This window comes from Panthera uncia, chromosome B4 (assembly GCF_023721935.1).
Source record: "Panthera uncia isolate 11264 chromosome B4, Puncia_PCG_1.0, whole genome shotgun sequence".
Taxonomy (NCBI): domain Eukaryota; kingdom Metazoa; phylum Chordata; class Mammalia; order Carnivora; family Felidae; genus Panthera; species Panthera uncia.
In genome coordinates this window covers 129,292,748-129,318,373 of record NC_064809.1, presented here as the reverse complement: position 1 = coordinate 129,318,373, position 25,626 = coordinate 129,292,748, and the positions used below count along the sequence as shown (strand labels likewise).

General features: G+C 50.6%; 1 protein-coding gene across 1 annotated transcript in view; it reads right to left on the bottom strand.

The window, feature by feature from the left end:
* Window positions 1-6,101, bottom strand: part of TAB1 (TGF-beta activated kinase 1 (MAP3K7) binding protein 1) — a 32,949-nt gene extending 26,848 nt beyond the window's left edge. The window contains exon 1 of the mRNA XM_049626391.1: window positions 6,022-6,101. Within this exon, the coding sequence (XP_049482348.1) occupies window positions 6,022-6,054 (33 nt within the window). The 5' untranslated portion in view covers window positions 6,055-6,101. The remainder of the gene's footprint in view (window positions 1-6,021) is intronic.
* Window positions 6,102-25,626: the final 19,525 nt, after the last annotated feature.

The window sequence follows — 25,626 nt, the reverse complement described above, 5'->3', positions numbered from 1 at the left end:
GTTCTCTCTGCTTAAAAAAAATTTTTTTAACGTTTATTTATTTTTGAGACAGAGACAGAGCATGAACAGGGGAGGGTCAGAGAGAGGGAGACACAGAATCCCAAGCAAGCTACAGGCTCCGAGCTGTCAGCACAGAGCCCGACGCCGGGCTTGAACTCACGGACTGTGAGATCATGACCTGAGCCGAAGTCGGACGCTTAACCAACTGAGCCACCCAGGCGCCCCCTCTCTGTTTAAAAAAAAAAAAAAAAAAAAAAAAAAAAGCAGGGGTAGGATGCCTGACTAGCTCAGTTGGTGGAACATGTGATTCTTGATCTAGGGGTTGGGAGTTTGAGCCCCATGTTGCATGTAGAGATTACTTAAAAAAAAAAAAAAAAAAGCGGGGTGAGGGGGGGGCACCCGGGTGGCTCAGTTGCTTAAGCGTCCAACTCTTGATTTCGGCTCATGTCGTGATCTCCCAGTTCATGAGTTCGAGCCCTGCGTCGGGCTCTGAACTGGCACGTCATTAGGATTCTTCCTCTCCCTCTCTCTGCCACTCCCCCCCTCACGGTCTCTTTCAAAATAAATAAACTTTTTTTTTTAAGTGGCGGAGAAGACTTGCAAGAATCAGAAAGGTTCTGGGGCACCTGGGTGGCTCAGTCAGTTAACTGTCCAACTTCGGCTCAGATCATGATCTCACCATTTGTGAGTTCAAGTCCCGCATCAGGCTCTGTGCCGACAGCTCAGAGCCTGGAGCCTGCTTTGGATTCTGTGTCTCCCTCTCTCTCCACCCCGTTGCTCGTGCTGTTTCTCTCTCTCTCTCAAAAATACACACACATTAAAAAAAAAAAAGAATCAGAAAGGTATTAAGGATATATCAGGACCAAACCAAGTCTTTCTCCTGACATCATCAGAGTGTGAAAGAGAACAGAAAAGCACATAACTTGTGTGCTATATAACAATGACTTTCATGCCAGCACATACCAAACCTCCTCATTGTATGTGTCCCAGACTCAGGGACAATGCAGCCCAAGGTGCCACGGTCCCTTCCCTGAGAAATCTATCCTGGTGGCTCACTACACATACCGGTTATTAACCATTTGGCCTTCTGGCAACTCTCATGCTATAGCTTGGTACTGTTGTGTTGGTTTTTTTTTTAAGCGTATTTATTTAAGTAATCTCTACACCCAACGTGGGGCTTGAATTCACGGCCCTGAGATCAAGAGTCATGTGCTCCACCAACTGAGCCAGGCAGGTGCCCCTGTTTTATTGTGGTTTTTGTTTGTTTGTTTTTGTAACCTGGTATTGTTAATTAGCCACTGATTCCAAGACATATATTTTCTATCTTTTAATCCCTGAAGTTGGTGTGTTTCAAGTTAATTGGCAGTGGGTTTTCTTTCTTAGTGGTATATAAAATAGTGATGGGTCCTTATCATTAATGGTGTCTTAGATCCAATGACCTACGGACCATTTCTCATATACTTGTGAGCATTCCTTGAGAGGAAGGACCTGCTTGGAATGCAGTCCCCATAGGAACTCACACATTCCATGACAGGTGGCCAGAGAATTCCAGGAGGTTGTAGCCACATAGGAGTATGAGAGTACCTGGTCTTCCCCGATTTCAGCAGTGGCCCCGAAGTCCCTCTGACACTGCTGTGGCTGGGTGAGTTGCCATCCTGTTGTCCCAGCTCTGCCCCCTCCACCGGGGATTAGCCATGCCAAGCATCCAATGCTGACTCCACCCCACTGCCAAGTCTCTTGCTTCCTTCCTCCACACGCCTGAACAATTTTTGGAAAGGCCGCATATTTCCTACTCACACAAACCGCCCCCTTCCCCACCCCTGCACACACTGACGCATACCTTCTCCACACCCACAAATGCCAGGCCAACCAGCACCAGCGGCAAGGGGCGCCTGGGGAGCCAAGAGGGGGGCCCCCCACGCTCACACAGCCTCATCACAGAGCCGCGTAAATACGCACCTCGGAGAGCGTGCACCCCTGTAACTCTTTGGTGGGTTACAAGTTAATTTCTCGGAAGAAATTTAACACAAAAGGCAGTAAGAAAGAAGTCTGTTTCAAAAAGCCTAATTTTGACTTGATTGTGTGAGGGAATTCCCCAAATTCGTATTCTGACATGAAAACTTTCTACGGTGATCCAGTTGTACGGACCCGGTGAAGGGTGTCACAAACACCTTGTGCACACGTATGGAAGCCGCTTCATATACATATGTTACCGCGTCACATAATAGGCCAGAAAAGTCCCCACAGAGATTCATCTCAAACTCCTGGGCAGCAGAAGTGGATAAAGCACGGTTCCAACTTCAGGCCACAGCTTGAATGTCAAATTATGGTATGAAAAGGCTGAGTGTTTTTGTGGTGAAAGCACCCAGATTCCTTGGAGGCAAAAAGGAAGCTCAGAATGAGAGAATAATGCCCCCAGGAAGATGGCTGGTGGGGGGGGGCAGCTGTTCTTTCTCTCCCAAAAGCTGAAAATACCCGGTGCCTCCTGCCATCTCTCTTTCTGAATGACCCCCTTTTCCTTCCCCACTTCTCTGGGACCAGCTCGACCCCTGCCCACCCCCCCCCCCTTTCAGCAGGCTTTTCATCAAAGGCCCTCTATGTTTTCATCACAAATATAGTCCTAATACATGCTTAAAGGGGCTGCTAATAATTGTGGGGCAGTTACTGTGTGCAGCAGCAGCTGGGCCACATTCTGACGGCGGAGGGGACGGCTGTGGGTGATGGCCTAACGGATGTTTTTATTTTAATGGGTGCGTATTTATTATGGATGTTAGAAAAAATATTTAGCCAGCACCTGTGACCTCATGGATGTGGTCGCTCGAGTGATGTTTCTAAGTGAAAAAAAAATTAATTTCAAGTCGATTTTCATTTTATGACTAAGTACAGCAAAGCACAGGCAGAAACCACACTCCTGATTCTCCCAGCCCCAAATGTGCTCCAGGGTCCCCCATCTCGGTGAAGGGCACCGCTGTTGTGCCAAGTGAAATCCTGTAGTCCTTCCTCCCTCTTCTCCCTCTGTCACGCACCCCACATCGGATCCAGCAACAAATCACACCCGCTCTTCCTCCAAAATACAGCCAGAACCTGCTACTTCTCCCCACTCCTCTGCCGTCACTGCTGCCTGGACGCCCGGGAGCGCCACGCAGCAGGTCCCAAGCTTCCACTCTCTCTCCACTCAAACCCGTTTTGACACAGGGCTCTTTCTCCAACCGCAAACCAGATCGCGTGCTCCTCCTAAACACCGCCAAGTTTCGGGGCGCCTGGGTGGCTCAGTGGGTTAGGCGTCCGACTCTTGATTTCGGCTCAGGTCATGAGCTCCTGGTTTGCTCGTGCAAGCCCCGCGTCCGGCTCTGTGCTGACAGTGCGGAGCCTGCTTGGAATTCTCTCTGCCCCTCCCCTACCTGCTCTCTCTCCCTCTCTCAAAATAAACAAACATCAAAAACAAAAAAAACACCAGCAAGTTTCATAGTACACTTAGAATAGAGCCTAAAGAAGTCCACACCAGGGTCCACAAGGCCCCTTGGACCTTGGTTACTACCACTCCCCCAACACGCTCTACTCCAGCCACGCTGGCCTCCGTGGTGCTCCCCAAACACACAAGCCTCTGCATCCCTCTTCCCTCAGGCAGGAATACCCCTCCCAAATCCCCTACTGCATCCCATCAAATGGTGGGAGGTCTCATCCAAATAGTCTGTCTAAAATGGCCCCTCTGTCCTTCTGTGAAGCACCACCTGATGCTATAGATATTATTATATCATAATCTGTATTTATTCGTTGTTACGGTCTCCCTTATCAGAACACAGGCTTCACGAGGGAAGTGTCCCCCATACCCACACAGTGCCTGCCACAGAGTAAGAGCTCAGTGACACTTGAGTGTTCAGAACTTAAGGTGGCACTTCATGGCTGGACTGTGACTACGCTAGGCTAGGGACTGTAACGTGTGAGTTCATTTAATTCTAACAACACTCCTCGGAGTCCCTTCGGCTGGGAACCAAGGTTCGGGGATGTTAAGTGACTTGTCCGAGTCCATTCGAAACCTGTGTTTTTTGTTAGGCCGTGAAGGACCCAAGTTCCTCTGAACGCACCAAGCTACCTTCAAAAGCTCTTCTTCTGTTCAAAAGACCTTTTAAGGGACCACGCTGCCTGGGGACCTCTGCCATCTGGATACCCGTGAGGGTATCCTTGGGTGACAGCTACCCGACCTTGTGTGGTAGGCCTCACAGCCATCTGCTCAATGACGGTATCTGAGCTGATCTTACCACAGGACAGCGGAGAGCAGGTCAGCGAGCCACACACACTGCCCAGACACTCAGACGCCCTGTGAACAGGGATGTCTTGATCACCATTAGGATGGGAGGGCTCTCGTGTGGACATCACTGCCACCCCCTGGCCTTTCATCACGAGGCTATGTGCTTAAAGCCGATTATCCATCTTCCAAAGATTCCGCTACCACCCAGGAACACGTTCCGGGGCTGGCAAAGCCTGGCTTCTGTCTAACCTGAGTCCCCTGGGCTCCATCACACCTAGAAGAGAGGGAAGCTGGAAGGCACTCTCCTCAGCAAGCCGAGTCCCTCCACAGCAGTTACCACTTCCAACATTCACCACAGTCCAGCCCAGATGTCTGGAATTTTTACAACGGGGAAATTTATACAGGGGCCCTGCCCTCTGGGAGCTTCCAGAGCAGAGGGCCAGGCCTACTTAACTCAATGACAAGGCTGACCTGCAGAGCGCCGGTAAAAGAAAGGCTCAGCCAAAGTATGGAGGGGGAGAGAGCAATCCCCACAGGGGAGCCCTGGGAATTGCTGTCCCAGAAGAGCAGTTTCAAAGCCCATCTACACAAAGCCTGTCCTTAGTATACAGCACTGAAGGTCACCCTTCCTCCAATTCTTATGCTTTAAGTCCCTCAAGGGCAGGGCCAACGGCTGCTGTAAGGCCAAGGCCAGGCACTGGACAGGGCTACAAATGCTTTACTATTTTACAAATATTTACTGAATGCCTGGCACCTAGTGGTGGAAAGTGCTGATGATACTATTCACTGTGGATCACAAGTACAGGAGGCAGGCAAATCCACAGGGCAAGTACGACAGCTTGCCACATCTGGGGGGGACCCAGGGGACCAGCACCCTACGGTGGCAGGTCCGATTGGGCTCATGATGCCACGATGTGTATGCATCCATGTGCACGTGTCAGGAGGGCGCAGGGGCTGTAAGACACCAGCGACAAATCCATGAAGGTCCAGACTGGGGGTAAGGGTGAGTCTCGGGACCATCCTTCCACTGCCTGCTTTCACCTTACAGTTAAGGAAACCGAGGCATGACCAACGAGAGCCAGGACCAGGACCCAGGCTGCCACTCGAGTCATTCCTCCGGTATCACCTGGAGGTTAACCCCGTTTCTGGAATCAGGCAGTCTGATGTTAACCCTGACTCTGCCACTTACTGGCTGTGTGGCCTTGGACAAACGACCACCGTTTGTCCTCATCTGTGCCTCCGTTTCCTCATCTGTCAAACGGGAATAAGAGTACCCACCTCCCAGGGCTGCGATGAAAATTCAGCTTATAACGTAAAGCAACTGGCGGAAAACCTGGAGGGTGATGAGCGGTACACCACGGGCTGCTGCTGCTGCTGCTGCTGTAACTGTTATTACCGCACGGCTGCTCAGCGCCCGGTGTGGGCTCACCGCCCCGACTATCTCCGCCACCGCGCGCCACGTTCCCTTCCGGCCCCGGGACGCTCCCCACCCTCGACGCGTCCCTGACGCTCGGGGTCGCTGCGATCGCGAATCCCAGCCCCTGACCGCCCGGAGGCAGCGCGCACGCGCGGGCTACGCGGGGCCGCACGCGCCGCCGGCCTCGGGAATGGGGGGGGGGGGGGGCGGCCCCGAGTCGGGGGGGGGAGGGCAGCGGCTACACCTCGTCAGGGAGAGAGAGGCTGCCCAGCGGCGGAGAGGGAGCCGCGCCTGCACCCGACAGGCCGCCCCCTGGGGTCCCAACCCCCAGCCCGGAGAGCGGGTCGTTCCTCACACTCTGCAGCAGGCTCCTCCTCTGCGCCGCCATCTTGGAGGGACCCCCGCGGGTGAGCCCGCCTCCCAGCAGAGCAGGCGAGAAGGGCGGCTAGAGCGGCCTGAAGGGGGCACGCTCACAGCGCCACCCCACGGCCAAAGCGGGATGGGGCCGTGCGCTGTCTTCCCCTTTTTCTGTCCTGGGAGGAAAAAAGGGAAGGCCTCCTTCCCTACGTGATTGCGTCTTGCCAATTTTATTTGCGCATTTTCTCCAGGATGCTTTTCAGGTGGGGCTCCTAAGACACCGGATTTGGGTTCTTCAGGGACTCATTGGGCGTGGGGTCCGGTGAATTATTCATTCACTCGATAAATATTCGTTGGGTGACCATGCCTGGCCCAATAGGGATAAAGCAGCAAGCAAGACACCCTCAGAAAGCTCACCTTTCAGTTGGGGAGGACATCGTTTGCGTACATAAATCATTTCGAGCCGGGCTAAATGCTAGGAAGAGAAGTTTATGGATGTGGCATAGGAGCGTAGGGCGGGTCAGGCAGAGGGGACAGCTAGCGCACAAGGCAGGAGAAAAGGGAGCATGTGAGTGTGGGTTCAAGGAAGCATGCGTGTCACACAAGGTCTCTCTGTGGCTGGAACAGAGATGGAGGGGGAGTGAGATGAAGGGCCCTGGGGTAGGTTCTGACCTTGCCCAGCCCTGGGCAGGAGTTGGCCTATTCATGTGGAGGACAAAGGAAAGTTGTTGACTTCTGAGCAAGCCACAGACATGATCCCATTGGTAGAAAGATCCCTTTGACTACTGTGTACAAAACAGATGTTATGGGTGTATTGGAGTGAAGACCAATTAAGGGAATGTTGTGCTAGCTCGAGGCAAGAGATGATGGTGGTTTGAGTCAGCTGCCCCTGCCAAGTGGATGGATTTTATTTAGGAGACGAAATTGTCAGGGCTTGATTTGTGGATTGGTTGTGGTTGATGATGGAAAGAGATTTGTCAAAGATTCACCCAGATTTCTGGAAAGAACAGCTAGAAAATCTTGGGGTGGGGGGAGAAGGATTGAATGACCTTGAGTTCAGTTTGGGCATGTTGAGTTTAGGTGCTTTTAAGACCTGCAAGAAAAGAAGTCAAATCAGTCCTGAGATCAAGAGGACTAGAGAAGACTGACGAGGTTTTGGGGTGTTGGGTTCAGAGCTGACAGGCAAGAAATAATTCTGGAAGATGTCTTTACTGCAAAAAGATGATTTTATTCAAGCACAGGGACAGGACCCGTGGGCAGGAAGAGCTGCATGGGGTTGTGCAAAGTGACTGCTTATATACTGTGGAGGTGGGGAAGGTAAAGGCAAAACAAGTTTCTTAAAGGGATTTCCATTTGCCAAAGAGAATTTACAGATTACTGGAGGCCCAGCTCTTGTCAAGCTAAAGTTGGTTTTCCCTCTAGCAAAGCGTTATCATTAATAGTAGGGAGCTCCTGAAGATTAGGCTATTAATGGCATATTTGTAAACTGATGCAGACTCTTTGCAAACAAATTTAGCCATTCGTTTTCTGTCCTCTCCTTTGTCTTAGGCATCCGGGAATGCCTGAGGAATATCACATAGCCCACTTTGGGGGGGGGGGGGGGGGGCTGGCTTCCTGGCGTAAATTGCCTTATGCTCCCTCATCAAAGACAACAGCAGAGGAGCCCCTAGAGAGGTTGGGAAGCAGAGGCCAGGCCTGGAACCCAGGATGAGGAGTGCATGGGTAATAATGTAACATGCTTTTGAGAGATCTAGTTAGAAGATTACTGAAGAAAGTCCCTTAGGTTGTGCTCCCCAAGGGCCCTTGAAGAGAAACAGAACCCAGATTGAATGTGTTTTCTTTTAGGTTGGGAGAAACTGGGACCTATTTAAATGCTGAAAAGGCTTACCAGAGGAGAGCTGACGATTCAGAAGAAGGGACGGGAGGCAATCTAGGACTGGGATGGTGACATACCATCGTCTACCAACATAGCTCCACGTGGCCCAAGATGACCGTTTGAGCTACAGCGATTTTGTCTGAGGTCAGCCAGCAGGAAGGAAAGAGGAAGGGAGGAAGATAGCATTTCTCTTTCTCTCTCTTTCTCCTTCTTTAAAAAAAATTTTTTTAAATGTTTATTTACTTTTGAAAGAGAGAGAGAGAGTATGAGTTGGGGGAGGGAAAGAGAGAGAAGGAGACACAGAATCCGAAGCAGGCTCCAGGCTCTGAGCTGTCAGCACAGAGCCTGACACGGGGCTCGAACCCACCAACCGTGAGATCACGACCCGAGGCAGAGTCGGACGGGCGACTGAGGCCACCCAGGCGCCCCTCTTTCTTCTTTTTAAAAATTGAACATTTACTTACAAGCAGCCTTCCCTTTTAGGCGACTTCCAGAAGTTCCCCGCGACGCTTCTTACATCTCAGTGGCTATACCTACCCCCATGGCCACGTCGGCTGAAAGGGAGGTGAGAAAATGCAGGCTTTGGACAGAGCTACAGTTTCTGTTACTAAAGGAGTAAGACATAGATACCAGGACGTTAGGAACAGTCTGTGCCATAAAGGGAAGTGGGAGGGACCAGGTGGTTTGTCTGTTGAGGTAGAGTCTGGAAAGATTCAGGCATCGGAGCCCAAACCACTGCATTCTAATCCCTACCCATATCCTGTCACCTGTGTGACCTTGAACAAGCCCACGGGAGCCTTTACGGTATCCTCTGTAAAATGGGAGTGACAGTCTACCTGGCTGAATGACTGCAAGGATTGAATGAGATGCGGTGGACGGACTTGACCTGTGGCAGCCTGTTTGTTACATGTTTGTTACATGTTTGTTACATTTAAATTACAATTTCTTTCTTTTTTTTTTTTTTTTTCACGATGAGAAACACACCCTGAGGACCTGCTGTGTGCCAGACATGCCGGATGCTTTTTCATAGTATTTCTTTCTGACTCCGGCCAGCTATTACAATCATCCTTACTTTGTTAAACAGGAAACTCCAGTTCAGCAAGTCACCCAACAAATAGATGCTAGGATCTGAATCCAGGTCCTGTGACTCTGTGATGTTGTGATACCATGAGAAATATACATTCGGTCTTCATCCCTGGTTCTTGGCTTCCAAATCCTTGGGTGATAGGGGTTCCAGCAGCATCTTTTGTTATGATACTTGGTCTCCCTCCTAGCTTCCACAAGGGTTTTGGAACTTTCTGAGTGATAGAAGTGATGGGAGTATCTTCAGTTATTCATGAAAAGCCCCTTCGGCCATCCTGGAGTTTATGACATGGCTGGTGGCTAGAAGTCCCTAGATAACTTCAGGCAGGGACAGGTTGCCACAGGGTCCAATCATGGGATTAGAGGGTTGAAACTTGCAGCCACTCTCGCCCCCACTTCTGCTGGGGTGGGGAGTGGGGAGGAGGCTGGGGATTGAGTTAATCACCAACGGCCAACGGGTTCATCAATCATGCCTGTGTAATGGAATCTCCACAAAACCCTAAATAAAGGGGTTTGGAGAGCTTCTGGTGAACGCATCTGCATGCCGGGAGGTTGGCTCACCCCAGTCTCTGTGGGCCCAAGCACTCTCTGGACCCTTCCATATCTCCTCCTATGTACCTATTCATCTGACTGTTCATTTATATTTTTTATTATATCCTTTTTAAAAAACATTTAATGTTTATTTATTTTTGAGAGAGAGAGAGAGGGAGAGAGAGTAATGGGGGCGGGGCAGAGAGAGACAGAGACAGATCCGAAGCAGGCTCCAGGCTCTGAGCTGTCAGCACAGAGCCCGATGCGGGGCTCGAACTCATGGACCACACAAGATCATGACCCAAGCCGAAGTCAGACGCTTAGCCAACTGAGCCACCCGGGCGCCCCTTTCATAATATCCTTTTTGATAAATCAGCAAAGTAACGAGTACTTTCCTGAATTCTGTGAGCTGTTAGAGCAAATCATGGAACCTGAGGAGGGGGGTCACAAGGACCCCCTGATATGTAGTCAGATTGGACAGAAGTGTGGGTAGCCTGGGGACCCACCACTTAGGACAGGATTCCGAAGTAGGGAGCAGTCTCATGGGACTCAGCCAGTAACCTGTGGGGTCTGGTAATACTTCTAGTAGTACACGCAGACGTTTGTCGTCAGAAGGATTCCGCTGTTGTAGATAAAAGCACCCCAGTGGTAGACTCCAAGGCCTTTGCTGGCAACCCTCTCAACCCTTCACAGCTCAGCCTCTGCCAAGTGCTCGGAGGCCCCCGGAACGGCCACATGGTCCCTGCGTCCATCTGGCGGCTGCTGTTTCCACATTTGACCACGTGGTGACCTTCTACTCATCATCAAGGCCCCTAGCCAATGAAAGCCCTTCCGAGAAACTGTTTTGTTGTTGATTTTTACAGAGTTTGTTAATGTTGACTTGTTCCTGAGAGAGACAGAGAGAGCAGAAGTGCAGAGAGAAGGAGACACAGAATCCGAAGCAGGCTCCAGGCTCCGAGCCGTCAGCACGGAGCCCGACGCGGGGCTCGAACCCACGAACCGTGAGATCGTGACCTGAGCCGAAGTTGGACGCCCAACTGACTGAGCCACCCAAGCGCCCCTGTTTTTGTTTTTTTAATTCACATCTCAAGAATTACTCTTTCGGTCCATTTCAATCACTTAAAATCATAGTTCTTGTTTGCAGAGACCCCCCTCCCTCCCTCCCACCCCGGGAGACAGGGACTATGGCAGTTCAGCTCTGGGTCTCCTCACAGGCTCCAGAGAAGTTGCTCAGCAAATGTGTGTGACAGCAAATTGGTCGAAGAGTCAGAGATTAATAGATACCTTGGTGCATGAGGCAGCTGGGGGACAGGCCATCTGTGCCAAGGTCCCCAAGTGATTTAGAGGGGGGAGCTGGGACTATGACTTGGGGCTTCCCTCCCCCCCCGCCCCCCGCCCACCGCCTCTTTCCACACCTGACCACCTCAGTAATGCACAACGGTGAATCCTCCTTCCCAAATTCCTCCGGCCTGGTTTTCCAGGCAGCAAGAAGGCACTGAGTTCATCATGGCGTCGGGAGTAACAGGCACAGTCAATGCTGCCTGTTTGCAGGACCCCGGGCTCCCCAGGGGAGGGCGTGGAGACAGATCTGTGGACAGGCCCCCTTCTCCTCGGGGGACGGCGTGCCTGGGAACCCCGATGCGGTGTAGATCCTGTTTGCCCCAGCACAGCCCTATGGTTCACACTGGGGTTTGCACTCAATCCGAGACGTGCCAGAGGAACAAACATACCACAACTACAGCCCTTGATAACCATTCAGACGGCCAGAGAGAGCTCCAGGCCCTATCACCGAAGCCCAGATGGAAGGGCTGTCTGGCAGGGACCCGGGTCCCAACGCACGTGAAGCGCGCACGTGGCCCAGAATATCAGATAACCCCGTGCCACTGCATTGTGACCTTTCCAAACCCCAGCCAGCAGAAGAGAAAACGGCCATGAAGCACACTGGCCCCCTTCTGGGAGCCGAGAGGGCTGGGCACGGAAGGTCAGAGAGGCCCCTTGTCATAAGGTTTGCTTTCTAGGCCTCCAGCCATCTCCCGGAGGGGCCTGCGGCTTCCATGGAGCCTTTGTGCGGTTCCACAGACAGCCGCTGCGGCAAACGCTGGTTGGCAGACAGCAGCTTGGAAAGGTGGCTTTAAGGACAGACACCGAAGAATGACACTCGTGCTCACCTTCGTCCGCACCTTCTCCCTTCTGCCCGGGAACCCAGACAGGTGAACCCCGGCTGCCGAAGGAGAGCACCGGGACCACCTTGCACCGAGCTGTTGGCCTCTCTGGAGTTGTCTTGGCACCAGCATTCTGCCATGTGGCGGTGTGGCCTTTGTACGGATCATCTTAATGGATGCGTCACAGCCCTTGGACCGGATACACTCTCATTTTCGAATGTTCGCTAATAAGCCTGTTTCCAGTTGGGGGCTGTTTACAAATAGCTCTGCAAAAACAGTCATTTATGAGTTGAAAAGCCGTTTATTGAATTTCTTGGAGAAGCACAATGACGTATATGGGGGGGGGAGGGGAATGATTTGCTTTATTTTAGCAAAGAGAGAAAGGAGAGCTGGGACCAGGGGGACAGAATCTGTGTGACCTGGGCTGGTGGGCGTACGGAGATTCACGGTGCTGCTCTCCCCCTCCCCCCCCCTTTTTTTTGGTATATGTTTGAGATCTTTCATAATAAAAAAAATTAAAAATAAAAATGCAGACATGGTCCCTGTTCTCAGCTCACAGTCCCATGGGGAAGCAGACAAGAAGCCCAGGCAGAGCAGTGATGAATGCCAGGATGAGGCCAGGGGACCCAGAGGAGGGCCGGTCACTTCTGACTTAGGGAATCAGGAAGGGCTTCAGGGAAGAGGGGACAGTGGAGGAGGTGGTCACATGACACTGAAGGGAAGGGGGCGCTAGGCAGAGGTCCCTTCTGGAGCAAAGAGCAGGTAGAGAAAGAAAGTGCTGCAGATAAAGCCTGCTGTGACGGACCATCTGGCCCGAGTGGAGGTGAGGGGGAGCCAGAGCCGGAGCAGAGGACGCGAGGGGCGGGGGTGGGGGGCAGTTCAGTGGCATTGCGTGAACCTTAGTGGCGTCCAGGTGGCGTCCAGGTGCCGGGCAGCTGGGGGACCAGGCCATCTGACCTGAGGACCGTCACTCCACTCAGATCACCACGACTCCCGAAAGCAGGACAGATTTCAGGTGGCGGAAGGGGGAATTTGCAGCTTTTTCTTCTCCTGAATTACTCCTCTGAGATGTTTCCAGAATGCTCATCCCCCACACGGTGCCCTCGATTTCTTTGCTATTTTTAGCCTACCTCTTCCAAGAGGCCATGACCTTTTTGAAGGCAGGGGCTAGGTTCTACTCGTCTCTGCAGCCCCAGCGTTTAGCCCACAGCAGGTGCTGAATAAACACTTGTGAACGAGTGAACCTCCATCGCGCGTTTACTCAGAGCAAGATACAACTGTCCACGCTTTACATGCATTACTTCGTATGCCAGGGCTAACTGACCACCCTCATGGAGGGTGTTACTGTCACCCCCTGGGTTAGTTCAGGTCCTCCAAGACAGGATTTGGGGGAGGTACCTGGAGGGGAAAAGGAAGGAGAGCCAGAGAAGGCGGGAGGGTTGGGTGAGAAGATTCTCAGAGGGCAGGTAGTGCTGTCCTAGGAGCGTCAGAAAATCATCCAATCATTGGTTAGGGGGTCCGGCACCCCGCCCCGTGGGAGCTGGCCAGCGTAGCTCCCCTTTACTCAGGCCCTGGCTGGGGACAGCCCCATTGCTGCAACCTTGGCAGAAACCCCAGAGTGGATCCAGAAGAGCAACAGCTAGAGCCGGCTGTCAATGTCACGCACAGTCCCCATTTTGCAGGCGTGAAGACTGAGGCCTGAGAGGTAAGGTCACTTGCCCACGGCCGCACAGATAGGAACGAGTTGAGCTCCTTTGCTTCAGAGGCCATCTTTGTGACCCCCCCCATTCCGTAACAGTGTTGTTATGCATTGGATCGAATTATGCATTGAATTGTGTCCCCCGAATTCATATGTGGAAGGCCCAACCCCCGGTGCCTCGGAACGTGACCTCCTCTGGAAAGAGGGTCGCTGCAGACGCAATTAGTTACGATGAGGTTGCACTGGAGTGGGGTGGGCCCCCAATCCAATGTGACTGGTGTCTTCACGGAAAGGGGCGATTTGGACACAGAGACCCACACGGGGAGAATGCCGTGTGAACAAGGCAGAGAAAAGGGTGATGTGCCCGCAAGCCAAGGGACGCCAAAGACGGCTAGCAGCCCGCCAGAGCTGAGAACGAGCCTGGGACAGGTCCTCCCTCAGCAGGAACCAACCCCACTGACCCCTTAATCTCGGGCTTCTGGCCCCCAGGACCGCGAGACAACACATTTCTGTTGTTTAACCCCCTCCAACTTGGGGTAACTTGGTTACAACGGTCCTGCCGAACTAACACAGCGTGAACCTCCTTGGAGGCAGCTAATGATGCAGGGATGTGCGAGCTGGACTCCCGGGATGTGCTCCACCCTCCACCCCAGCAGCATGAACCAGGATGGGATCCTTCCCAGACGTGGTTCTGGCCCCCATCCTTGGTCGGCTGTGCTCCTGGCTGATAAGCTGTCTTATGAAAATCCATTCTAGTTTATCTCCCGTGGCTCAAACCTCTAGAGGGTATCCGTGCAGGGGACTCTTCGGGCCAGCCATCCCCAGGCCCGGCTGTGGCCAGCCTCCTGTCCCCTCAGCTCCGTCTGTGAAGGTCCCCGCTTCCGAGCCCTCCGAGGGAAGCAGGTTCTTCCCGCCATCTGCCAGGCAGCCTGTTTCCCCACATGGTAGCTCCTCTTTCCAGGGAATCCAGACCCCACCCTCAGCTCCTCTAGGCCCCCGCTGCCCGCCCTAGGCTTCAGGAGCCCAAGGAAAGGGGGATTTGCCGGAAGATGGCCAAGAGCTGACAAAGAAGGCAAAAGGTGTCTTTCCTAGGCACCCAGAGAGCTACGGAAAAACCAAGAACAGAGACTGAATCTCTTGCTGCAGGGCTGCAAGCTGTATGTCCCTGCATTCAGCCATTCATTCAACAAATTCTTGCCTAGTGCCTGCAGTGCAACAGACCAGCACATGGGAGGGGAGACGAGGGTGAATCAGTGATTACTGAACCCATCGTAGGTTCAGTATAGATGGACTGACACACTGGGTGGGGGTTGGGTGGAGAGAGAGGCAGAAATCCAAGAAGGCTTCTTGGAGGAGGCAACCACCTTGGGCAATTTACCTAACTTCTCTAAGCATCTGATCAATTATTTATTTTCTTTAGTAAGTAACTCGTAGGCAAAACTGTAGGGGTCAAAAGCAGAACAGTGGCTCCCAGGGGCAGGGGGAGGGAAGGTAAAGGGCCCCAAGGGAATTGTTGTTGTTGTTGTTATGTTGGGAATGTTCTATGACTCGGCGATGATGGTGTTTCCACAACTGTATATTTTTGTCAAAACTTACCAAATTGTACACTTAAAAGTGGTGAGTTTTACTGTGTGTAAATTATACTTCAAGAAAACTGATTAACAAAATAGAAAATAGCATTTTATTTTATTTTATTTGAGAGAGACAGAGAGAGTGTGAGTGGGGGAGGGGCAGAGAGAGGGAGAGAGAGAATCCCAAGCAGGCTTCCGGTCACCAGCGTAGAGCCCGATGCGGGGCTCAAACTCACAAAACCATGAGATCATGACCGGAGCCGAAACCAAGAGTCATACGCTTAACTGACTGAGCCACCCAGGCGCCCCAGACATAAAAGAACTTTTAATGTGGTTTTATATCTTATAAAAATAATACACGTTTATTTTTTTTTTAAGGTTTATTTATTTTTGAGAGAGAGAGAGAGGGGCAGAGAGAGAGGGAGACACAGAATCCGAAGCAGGCTCCAGGCTCGGAGCTGTCAGCACAGAGCCCGACGCGGGGCTCGAACTCACGGACTATGAGATAATGACCTGAGCCAAAGTTGGACGCTTACCATATCCCAAGGCTACTTGGATATAACCACTATGATTAACATTTTGGTAAATGGCCTCTGAGACATTCATGTATATATCAACCTGTGTATCTCATACTTTTACAAAAATTAGATATCACTATACATATGATTTTATAACTGAATATTATAATTTTGGTGTTTCATTTCACTATTCTTCTACAATAAAGTTTTTCTTTCCCTCATGGTATCCTGTTTATAGTCACAGCCAAGTTTTTTTTTCTTTAAATTTTTTTTTTTAATGTTTATTTATTTTTGAGACAGAGAGAGACAGAGCATGAACGGGGGAGGGGCAGAGAGAGAGGGAGACACAGAATCGGAAGCAGGCTCCAGGCTCCGAGCCGTCAGCCCAGAGCCCGACGCGGGGCTCGAACTCACGGACCGCGAGATCGTGACCTGAGCTGAAGTCGGGCGCTCAACCGACTGAGCCACCCGGGCGCCCCTAGTCACAGCCAAGTTTAATTAACCAGTTTCCCTTGTGTGATGCCTCTGTCTGTTCTTTCCCGTTTTTCGGGATTACACTCAAGTTGGTATTGGGCATCACTGTAGACCAGAATTTCTTGAACTTCTCTGTGTGAGAATGCTTCTGGCCGCCTGGAAAAGCCCCCTCTCAAAATAATATTTTAAAACAGTATGGAGGTTCCTCAAAAAACTAAAAATAGAACTACCCCACGACCCAGCAATCGCACTACTAGGCATTTATCCACGGGATACAGGGGGGCTGTTTCGAAGGGACACGTGCACCCCCATGTTTAGAGCAGCACTATCAACAATAACCAAAGTATGGGAAGAGCCCAAATGCCCATCGATGGATGAATGGATAAAGAAGATGTGGTACATAGACACAATGGAGTATTACTCGGCAATCAAAAAGAATGAAATCTTGCCATTTGCAACTACGTGGATGGAACTGGAGGGTATTATGCTAAGTGAAATTAGTCAGCCAGAGAAAGACAAAAATCACATGACTTCACTCATATGGGGACTTTAAGAGACAAAACAGACGAACATAAGGGAGGGGAAGCAAAAATAATATAAAAACAGGGAGGGGGGCCAAACAGAAGAGACTCATAAATATGGAGAATGAACTGAGGGTTACGGGAGGGGTTGTGGGAGGGGGGGATGGGCTAAGGGGGTCAGGGACATTAAGGAATCTACTCCTGAAATCATTGTTGCACTAAATGCTAACTAATTTGGATGTAAATTAAAAAAATAAATAAATAAAATAAAAAGATATTTTATAATGCATAGAATTATATACCAGCGTTTCAAAGGAAACCAATTACAGTATATTAAAACCTATTTATCAAAATATATTTAAAAAATATTTTTTAAGTTTATTTTGAGAGAGAGACGGAGTGCACGTGAGTGGCAGAGGGGTAGAGAGAGAGAGGGAGAGGATCCCAAGCAAGCTCTGAGCTGTCGGTGCGGAGCCCAATGTGGGGCTCGATCCCACACACCATGAGATCACGACCTGAGCCGAAATCAAGAGAACGCTTAACCGACTGAGCCACCCAGGCGCCCCTACCAAAATATACTTTTTAATTTGTGCCACAGAGATCCAGAGGTGTGAGACATGTGGAGCAGAGCCATCCCAGCAGACCCACACCTACAGTGAAAAGCAGAGCAGCCCCGGTCCCACCGACCCGCAATCAGCCGAGCCCCACAATACGGGCAGACGTGTGGTCATTGTTTTAACCTACTTGAGTGTTGGAATCGTGTGTTTCACGGCAAGGCTGTCTGATTCCATGGGGGACGGTGGGGGGAAGTAGCCTTCCCGTGGAAAACATCCCCTAAGGTTATAGCTAAGCCTGGAGCTGAAATGGCAAATAAACATACGAAAAGAGGCTCCCCAACCCCGCGTCAGCAGCAGATTGCAAATTGAACAACAATGAGATCACAACACACCTATCCGCGTGGCTAAATTCCAAAACAGTGATCACACCAAATACTGACGAGGGTGTCGAGCGACAGGCATTTTCCTCCGTCGCTGCTGGGAACGCAAAATGGCACAGACAGCTCGGAAGTTCGGTGGTTTCTTACAAAGCTAAACATAGTCTCACCGTATGGTCCGGCAGTTGTTCCTCTGAGTATTTACCCAAAGGAGTTGAAAGTGACATCCACACAAAAAGCTGCACACAGATATTTATGGAAGCTTTATTTGTAATTGCCAAAGCTAAAGGAACCGAGATGTCCTCTGACATCTGGATAAGCAACTGTGGAACGTGCGGGCAATGGAAGAACATCATGGATAAAAAGAAATGAGCTATCAAGCCATGAAAAGACATGGAGGAGATGTAAATGTGGACTGCTAAGTAAAGGAGTGAATTGAAAAGCTATGTACTGTATGATCCTAACTATATGACGTTCTGGGAAAGGCAAAACTAGAAACAGTAAAAAAAAAAAAAAAAAAAAAAGAGGGCGTCTGGGTGACTCAGCAGGTGAAGTGTCTGTCTTCGGCTCAGGTCACGATCTCGCGGTTCGTGAATTCGAGCCTCACATCCGGCTCTGTGCTGACAGCTCAGAGCCTGGAGCCTGCTTCACATTCTGTGTCTCCCCCTCTGTCCCTTCCCTGCTCACACACACACACACACACTCTGTCAAAAATAAATTAACATTAAAAAATTACAAAAAAAAAAAAAGAAGAAAAGAAAGAAAACCAGTGTTCCTAGGGGTTCAGGAAAAGAAAAGGAGGGGTGAATAAGTAATGCACTGGGGATGTGTAGGGCAGAGTGCCTACTCTGTGTGACACCATATGGTGGGTACATGACCTGGTACGTTGGTCAAAACCCACAGAATATCCAACACCAGGAATGAACCCTGATGTTAACCATGGCCTTTACTTAACAGTAACGTGTCATTATTGGCTTATCAATGGTAAACAACGTCCCACACTAATGCAGGATGTTACCTAATAGGGTAAACTCCGGGGGCAGGGAGACGGGAAGCGTATGGGAACTCTAGTTCCTGCTCCATTTTTATGTAAACCTTAACCTGATCTAAAAAATAAAGTCTAGGGGCGCCTGGGTGGCTCAGTCGGTTAAGCGTCCGACTTCAGCCAGGTCATGATCTCGCGGTCCGTGAGTTCGAGCCCCGCGTCAGGCTCTGGGCTGATGGCTCGGAGCCTGGAGCCTGTTTCCGATTCTGTGTCTCCCTCTCTCTCTGACCCTCCCCCATTCATGCTCTCTCTCTCTCTGTCCCAAAAATAAAATAAAAAACGTTGAAAAAAAAATTTTTAAAATAAAGTCTATTATGAAGTGCAAAAAAAGAAAAAAAAAGGGGGGGGAGAGCTGTAGCTAATAGGCGTGCTTTTCCTCCCTAATGCATGTAACAGCAAGACCCCATAACTTTGAAACGGTAACGAGGGAGGGATCGAGATCTCCACTGGGATCCTGTGGGTGGTAAAGCCACAGGTACTGCTGATTCTCCCGTGGTTTGCTGCCTACCTCCACAAGTGAAGGAAGTGCTAAATCTCATCTCGAGGTCTCTGAAAATAAAGGGGCAGTGTTTTTGCTCCCCCATCCCGCTTCACGGATTGCTTGTGGTAGAAGCAGTTTTGCCGCGTCGGCATGTGCGCACTTGTGAGATTTTGCTGGCAGTCGGGGAAGTGGTCTTCCAATTGGCAGGTGCAGTTTCCAGTCGATGTGGGAAACGAAGGCAAAAGAAACAAATTAGATTTCCTTGCAACTTACAGCCCGTTGACAGGTTGTTGAGACAGGCAGAGTGGCCTTCCTCTAGGAGCTAAGCTGCCTGGAGGATGACACTTTGCTAAGGGCAAAAGGCAATCTTAGCTTAACGTTATTCCAGCCCCCGAGATCCTGTTTTAACACGTAAACATTCCTTTGGGAGCCTCATCTCTGTCTCCCAAGACGTATGTTGCCTATCACCCTCCAAACATATGGCCCACTGATATAAGTCTGAAGGGTCTCATGATTGGGTTTTTACTAACCAGTAATAAATGACCTTTTCCTAAGGGCAGCTAGACCCTCAAGGTCCTAGAAACCTCCTTTCCAAAATACCTTGGAAGCTTGTGCTGTCCCTAACCCCCTCCCAACTTCAAAGTATACAATCAGCCACTCTTCACAATCCCCAGGCAGCTCTTTCTGCCCACGGGTCCTGTCCCTGTGCTCTAATAAGACCACCTTTTGGGGGCCCCTGGGTGATTCAGTCGGTGAAGCGTTCGACTCTTGATTTCAGCTCAGGTCATGATCTCACAGTTTGTGGGTTGGAGCCCCTCATCGGGCTCTGCGCTGACAGTGCGGAGCCTGCTTGGGTTTCTCTCTCTCCCTCTCTCTGCTCCTCCCCTGCTCGCGCGTGCACTCTCTCAAAATAAATAAACGTTTAAAAAAAATAAATACGAAATAAAATACAGATATCTTTTTGCACCAAAGATATCTCAAGAATTCTTCCCTGGCTGTCGGCTCTGCACCCCACAGTCACCCAGCATTTAAAGCGTCTGCTCTCCTACCTCCAACCTGCAGCTAGGGGTCCTCAAATTCTTCATCCCGGGGCCACCCTGCTCTTTAACACTCAAATGGAAACAGCCTGAGCGGCTGTCCAGGACACCAGGATCTCACAGGTTTGCCTCCCCAGAGACCGCAGAGCAATGCTTCCTTGCCCTGCCCTGCCCTGGCTGCTGCCTGGCACCCTGGCCACCTCCCTTTCCTCTGGATCGCCGCCCTGCTCCCCAGAAACGGGTCACCTCCTGCCATCTGGTGACATGTCCAGGCTTCAGCTCCCAGGATGGCTTCCCTGGGCTCAGCACCCTCCCAGAATTCCCTGAAACACGGCTACCCCCCCCCCCCCCCCCCCCCCCCCCCCCGGCCTGGGGACATTTACTGCAGGTTTGGGGAGAACAGACGGCCGATTTAAACTAGAGGTCGCTGCTACCAAAGTCTGCAATCTCAGATTCTCCACGGGGGGCACCCTAGTTGTCTCTTTTCTTAGCCCTCCTCTGACTCTGTACAGGGACTCACTGGAACTCTACAAGCGTGAATGCTCTTGACCGGGGCCTCCCTGGAGTGTGGACCTCCGCAGCCCCCCACCCCAGGGGGAGGAGAAATCAGGCCTCCTGTCCGAAGCCTGCTTCCGCTTCTGCTCCCACAGCTTTGACCGTGGGAATATTCGTTCTCTTTGGGGGCAACCCCCACCCTCCTCAAGAGCCTGGACAGGACAGACCATCACAGCATATGGCTGCACACCCCAAGGTCAGGCCGGCTCTACCGCCTGTGGTCGGACAGCCCAGACCAGTGGCTTAAAAAAAAAAAAAAGTACTTTAACAGACCCAGCTTACATAACTTCAGGATACTCAACGCCTTACCTCACAGGCCGATAAAGAAACTTACTTAGCAGCTCTTACTTCACAGCTGCCTGCCCAAGAGGATCGATCCATGGAGGTGATCATTCCAGAACAATCCAGAACAAAGAGAAGATCGTCTCTGCAAGCAACTTCTCTCTCCTGCCCTAGAATGTAAAAGTCGTTTGTAATCTTTTTAAAAAAAAGTTTATTTATTTAAGCAATCTCTCCACCCAATGTGGGGCTCAAACTCACAACCCCCAAATCAAGTCAGTACACGCTCCACTGACTGAGCCAGCCAGGTGCCCCTAGCAGTTTCTAGCATCAGCAGTTTCAAGATGCATTTAATAAAATTATTCTGTCATGGGGTGCCATGACAGAATAATTTTATTGAAGTGAATATTTGATAATTTGGTAGATTAAAAATGGTACCTCAGGGGCGCCTGGGTGGCTCAGTCGGTTAAGTGTCGGACTTTAGCTCAGGTCATGATCTTGCAGTTCGTGAGTTCGAGCCCCGCATCAGGCTCTGTGCTGACAGCTCGGAGCCTGGAGCCTGCTTCGGATTCTGTGTCTCCCTCTCTCTCTGCCCCTCCCCTGCTCATGCTCTGTCAAAAAATGAATAAACGTTAAAAAAAAATTTTTTAATGGTACCTCAGTTTGATTTAATTTGCATTTCTATGATTATTTGGAAAACTGAACTTTTTTGGATATGTATATTGGCACGCTTGTGTTTCTTATTCTGTGAATTGTCTGTTTAGATCATGAACCTATATCTCTGTCTGTTAGCTTGTTGGAAATGGTTTTCCCAGTTTTCCATTTAGTTTTCCACAAGCTAAACATTTACATTCTGACTAACCAAATCTCTCAATATTTTCCTTTATGGTCTCTGTCTTCTGTGTTATGCTGAGAAAAACCTACCTGACCCCGAGGGATGTAAATATTCACTTAACCGGTCAGGGTTGATTCCATTTGGAGTTGAATGCAGTGTAAAAGATCCAATCTGATCATTTCCATAAACATCAGCCGATTTCCTCTGGAAGCCTTTTATCAAATAATCTCATCTTTCCCCCACTGCTTTGAAGTGCTGCTTTTATTTGTTTTGTAAACCTTATGTACCCGGTTCTTTGTTTTTGAAATCCCTACCTCCCAGGGATATTACCAGGATTAAATGAAGTAACATCTTCAGAGTCCCTAGCATGGGAACGTAAAATCCTCTCCAAACATCTTGGTTCTCTTCCCTTCTCCTCTTCTCCAGACCATTACTCCCTCCTCATGCCATATGCTTCTACTGTTGACCTTGGGATTCTGGGAACAGTTCCAGCCACACAGAAGGTGCTTACTCAGGCTTTGCCGTTTGGCCCCCAAACTTCTTTTTGGCCTGTTAGCACCTCAGCCAAGGTGACCTTGTTCTGGAGGGCTGGATGGGTGAGCCGCCAGGGGAGGATGGTAATTACACAGTGCTGAGTCTGTGGTAGGGGTGGGGGGAGTCAGGGGAGACGTCCCAGGGGGAGGTGACGTTGGAGCCGGGTCTAGGAGGGGAGAGGAACTGGCAGGCAGAGAAGAGAGAAAGGGCATCCGTGGCCAAGGGAACAGCGTGATCCAAGCAGGGGAGTGTGTGGGGGCAATGTCAGAGGTCAAGAGTGGCAGGAGGCTGGGGATGACAAGTCAGGGAGGGGTGTCTGTGCCCGGGAACGGGTAGGGATTCATTTAAGTGGGAGAGTCCCACGATCACATTTGTGTTTTAGGAAGATCAGCCCAGGCCAGATGGCGGGTGGGGAGACCGGTACTAGGAGGCTGTTGAGAGAGCCCAGATGCAATGGGGGGGGGGGGGGGGGTGGTGGTGGTGGCCAGGACCAAGATGGTGGCCTTGAGGATGAAAGGAAACGAGCAGTTTTCAAAACCATCCAATTAAATGAAAAGAGAGAGACTGGCAGGGGTTTGAAGTGGAAGAGACAGGAGGTGAGGAGGACCTCCAGGTTCCTGGCTGGGGGGCTATGTCCGTGACGGAGGATTCACTGAGACAGGAGCACTGATCGGGGAGCACGTTTGGGCTCAGGTTGGGGAGGACAAGGGCATCAGTGGAAAGGGACGGGGTGGAGAGGACACAGAAAAATTCAAAACGTGCAAAACTCGATGCATTCTTGTACGCATTCCAGGCATCTGTTAAAGAAGGGCAGAACCAAGGGGGTGGCAGAAGGGATGGTGGGAAGTGGATGGTTTGAAAAATATTTAGGAAGTGGAGTCGACAAGATCTGGCAGATGCTTCGATTTTTTTTTTTTTAAGACCGGCACGAATCTCGGATGGTACCCCCAGGGCGGGTAACTGCCTGCGGGCCAAAGGCGCCTGTTTCCGAGACGGGGAACACAGGGAAAGGAGGAGGCTTGGTGGGAAGGTTAATTAACGCAACAATCCTCAGCTACCTACTCGATGCCAGGGACTTTGTATTTAGGATAGAGCCATGACAAAATTTCTGCTCTTAGGAGACTTAAATTCAGTGAGGAGGGCTAGACAACAAAGAAACAAACAAGTAAACATATGTCAAGTGGTGAAAATTGTTATGGAGGTAAATGAAGCGGCAGTGAAGTCCAAAGTGTTTTAAACATATTTTTGTTTTATTTCTAAGTAAGCCGTACACACCATGTGGGGCGGGGACTCACGACCCTGAGGTCAAGAGTAACACGCTGTACCGATTGAGCCAGGCAGGCGCCCCTGGTTCGCAATTTTTTAACGATATGACCAGCGATGGTCCCACTAAGAAGGTGTCACATGGGCAGAGACTTGGAGAGAGGGGGAAGAGCATTCCAGGAAGGGGAAACGGCAAGTGCAAAGGCCCTGAGGCAGGAGCATGCTAGATATGTGCTAGCAACAGTGAGGAGACCAGTGTGGTGGGACAAGGAGGAACAGTGTGGTAGGGGAAGAGTGGCCGAAGATGGGATTGGAGGGGAAGCAGAGGCAGATACTGTGGGGCCACATAGGCCATTGTAAAGGCTCTGGCTTTTATGCTAAGAAAGCCATGAAAGCTCTCTGGAGAATCTTGGGCAGAAGAGGACCCTGAATACATTGAATTTTTAGAAGCTTAGTGAGTAAGAATTCCTTGGTCTTTAAATTTTTAAAATGTTTATGGGGGGGGGGGAGGGGCAGAGAGAGAAGGAGAAAGAAAACTCCAAGCAGCCCTATGCAGGGCTTGATCCCACAAACCAGGAGATCATGGCCTGAGCCGAAATCAAGAGCCGGACGCCCAACCAACAGAGCCTACCCAGGTGCCTCAAGAATTCCTTGGTCTTTAGGTCTCAGTTCTACCACTTTCCAGCTAGGTGACCTTGGACATGTTATTTAATTTCTCTGTGTCCTCAGCTTCACAATCTGTAAAACAATAAAAGCGATCACTCTGTATGGTTATTGTGAGGGTTAAGTACAGTTAAAATGAAGAAAGCACTCAGAACCGTATCTGGCACTGTAGGGCGGGAGCAGCAATTATGATCATTATCATCAAGGCTGCTGGTGTTGAGAACAGACTGGAGGGCGCCAGGGCGGAAGCAGGGACACCATCCGGGCAGCCCCTGCAGTGGCCCAGTGGTCCAGGAGAATGGCGAGAGTGACTGGGACCCGAGTGGAGAGAAATGGTCAGAATGAGGGAGAGCTGATATCATCCGCCGGTGGGTCACATGTGAAATGTGAGAGAAAGAGGGAGTTATGGTGGCTCTAAGGATTTTGCCCTGAGCACACGGAAACTGAAGTCGCTGTCGCTGGGAAGGGAAGGAACGTCAGGAGTCTGCCGTTGAGCGTGATGCACAGGAGACGCCCCTGGATGTCGCAGTGTGAAGGCAGGCAGTTGGAGATACAGGTGGCCCAAGCTGGGGGCATATGCTTGTGAGCGGTCAGTATACAGTGGATGCTGAAAGCCGTGGGACCAGATGGGCTTACCGAGGAAGCGAGCACAGATGGAGAGGAGGGCCAAGGATGGGCCTGGGAGTCTGCCGTGTTGACAGCAAGGGCTCAACGGATGCCACCACCCCGCTGATGTCATTTTTGAAAAGCCTGCAGACTTTGGAAAAAGCTTGAGGGAAAGGTTTTGGGTTTTGTCGGAGATCTCTCAAATGTTTGAAGTAGCATTTCTAGGACACATAATTGGGACAGGCTTGGGAAGACACTAGAGACGGGTAAGCACAGAGGGGGAAGGATGGGGGGGGTCAGAGTTGAAGTCTTTGCTGATCCAGAAAGCAATTTTCGTGTAAAACTGGCTTGAAGGGTATGTGAATCACCAATACAACCATATACTGGTATAAAAATAATTTAATTTTTTTTTTTTTGAAGGAGAGAGAGAGACAGAGCATGAGCAGGGGAGGAACAGAGAAAGAGGGAGACACAGAATCCGAAGCAGGCTCCAGGCTCTGAGCTGTCAGCACAGAGCCCGATGCAGGGCTCGAACCCACGAACTGTGCGATCATGACCTGAGCTGAAGTCGGGCACTTAACTGACTGAGCCACCCAGGCACCCTGGTATAAAAATAATTTAACAAGAGGCAGTGGTTAAGAGCACGGATCTTTTTTTTTTTTTACTTATTTATTTTTTTTAAGTAGGCTCCACGCCCAGTGTGGGGATCGAACTCACAACCCTGAGATCAAGAGTCACGTGACCTTGGGGCGCCTGGGTGGCGCAGTCGGTTAAGCGTCCGACTTCAGCCAGGTCACAATCTCGCGGTCCGTGAGTTCGAGCCCCGCGTCAGGCTCTGGGCTGATGGCTCGGAGCCTGGAGCCTGTTTCCGATTCTGTGTCTCCCTCTCTCTCTGCCCCTCCCCCGTTCATGCTCTGTCTCTCTCTGTCCCAAAAA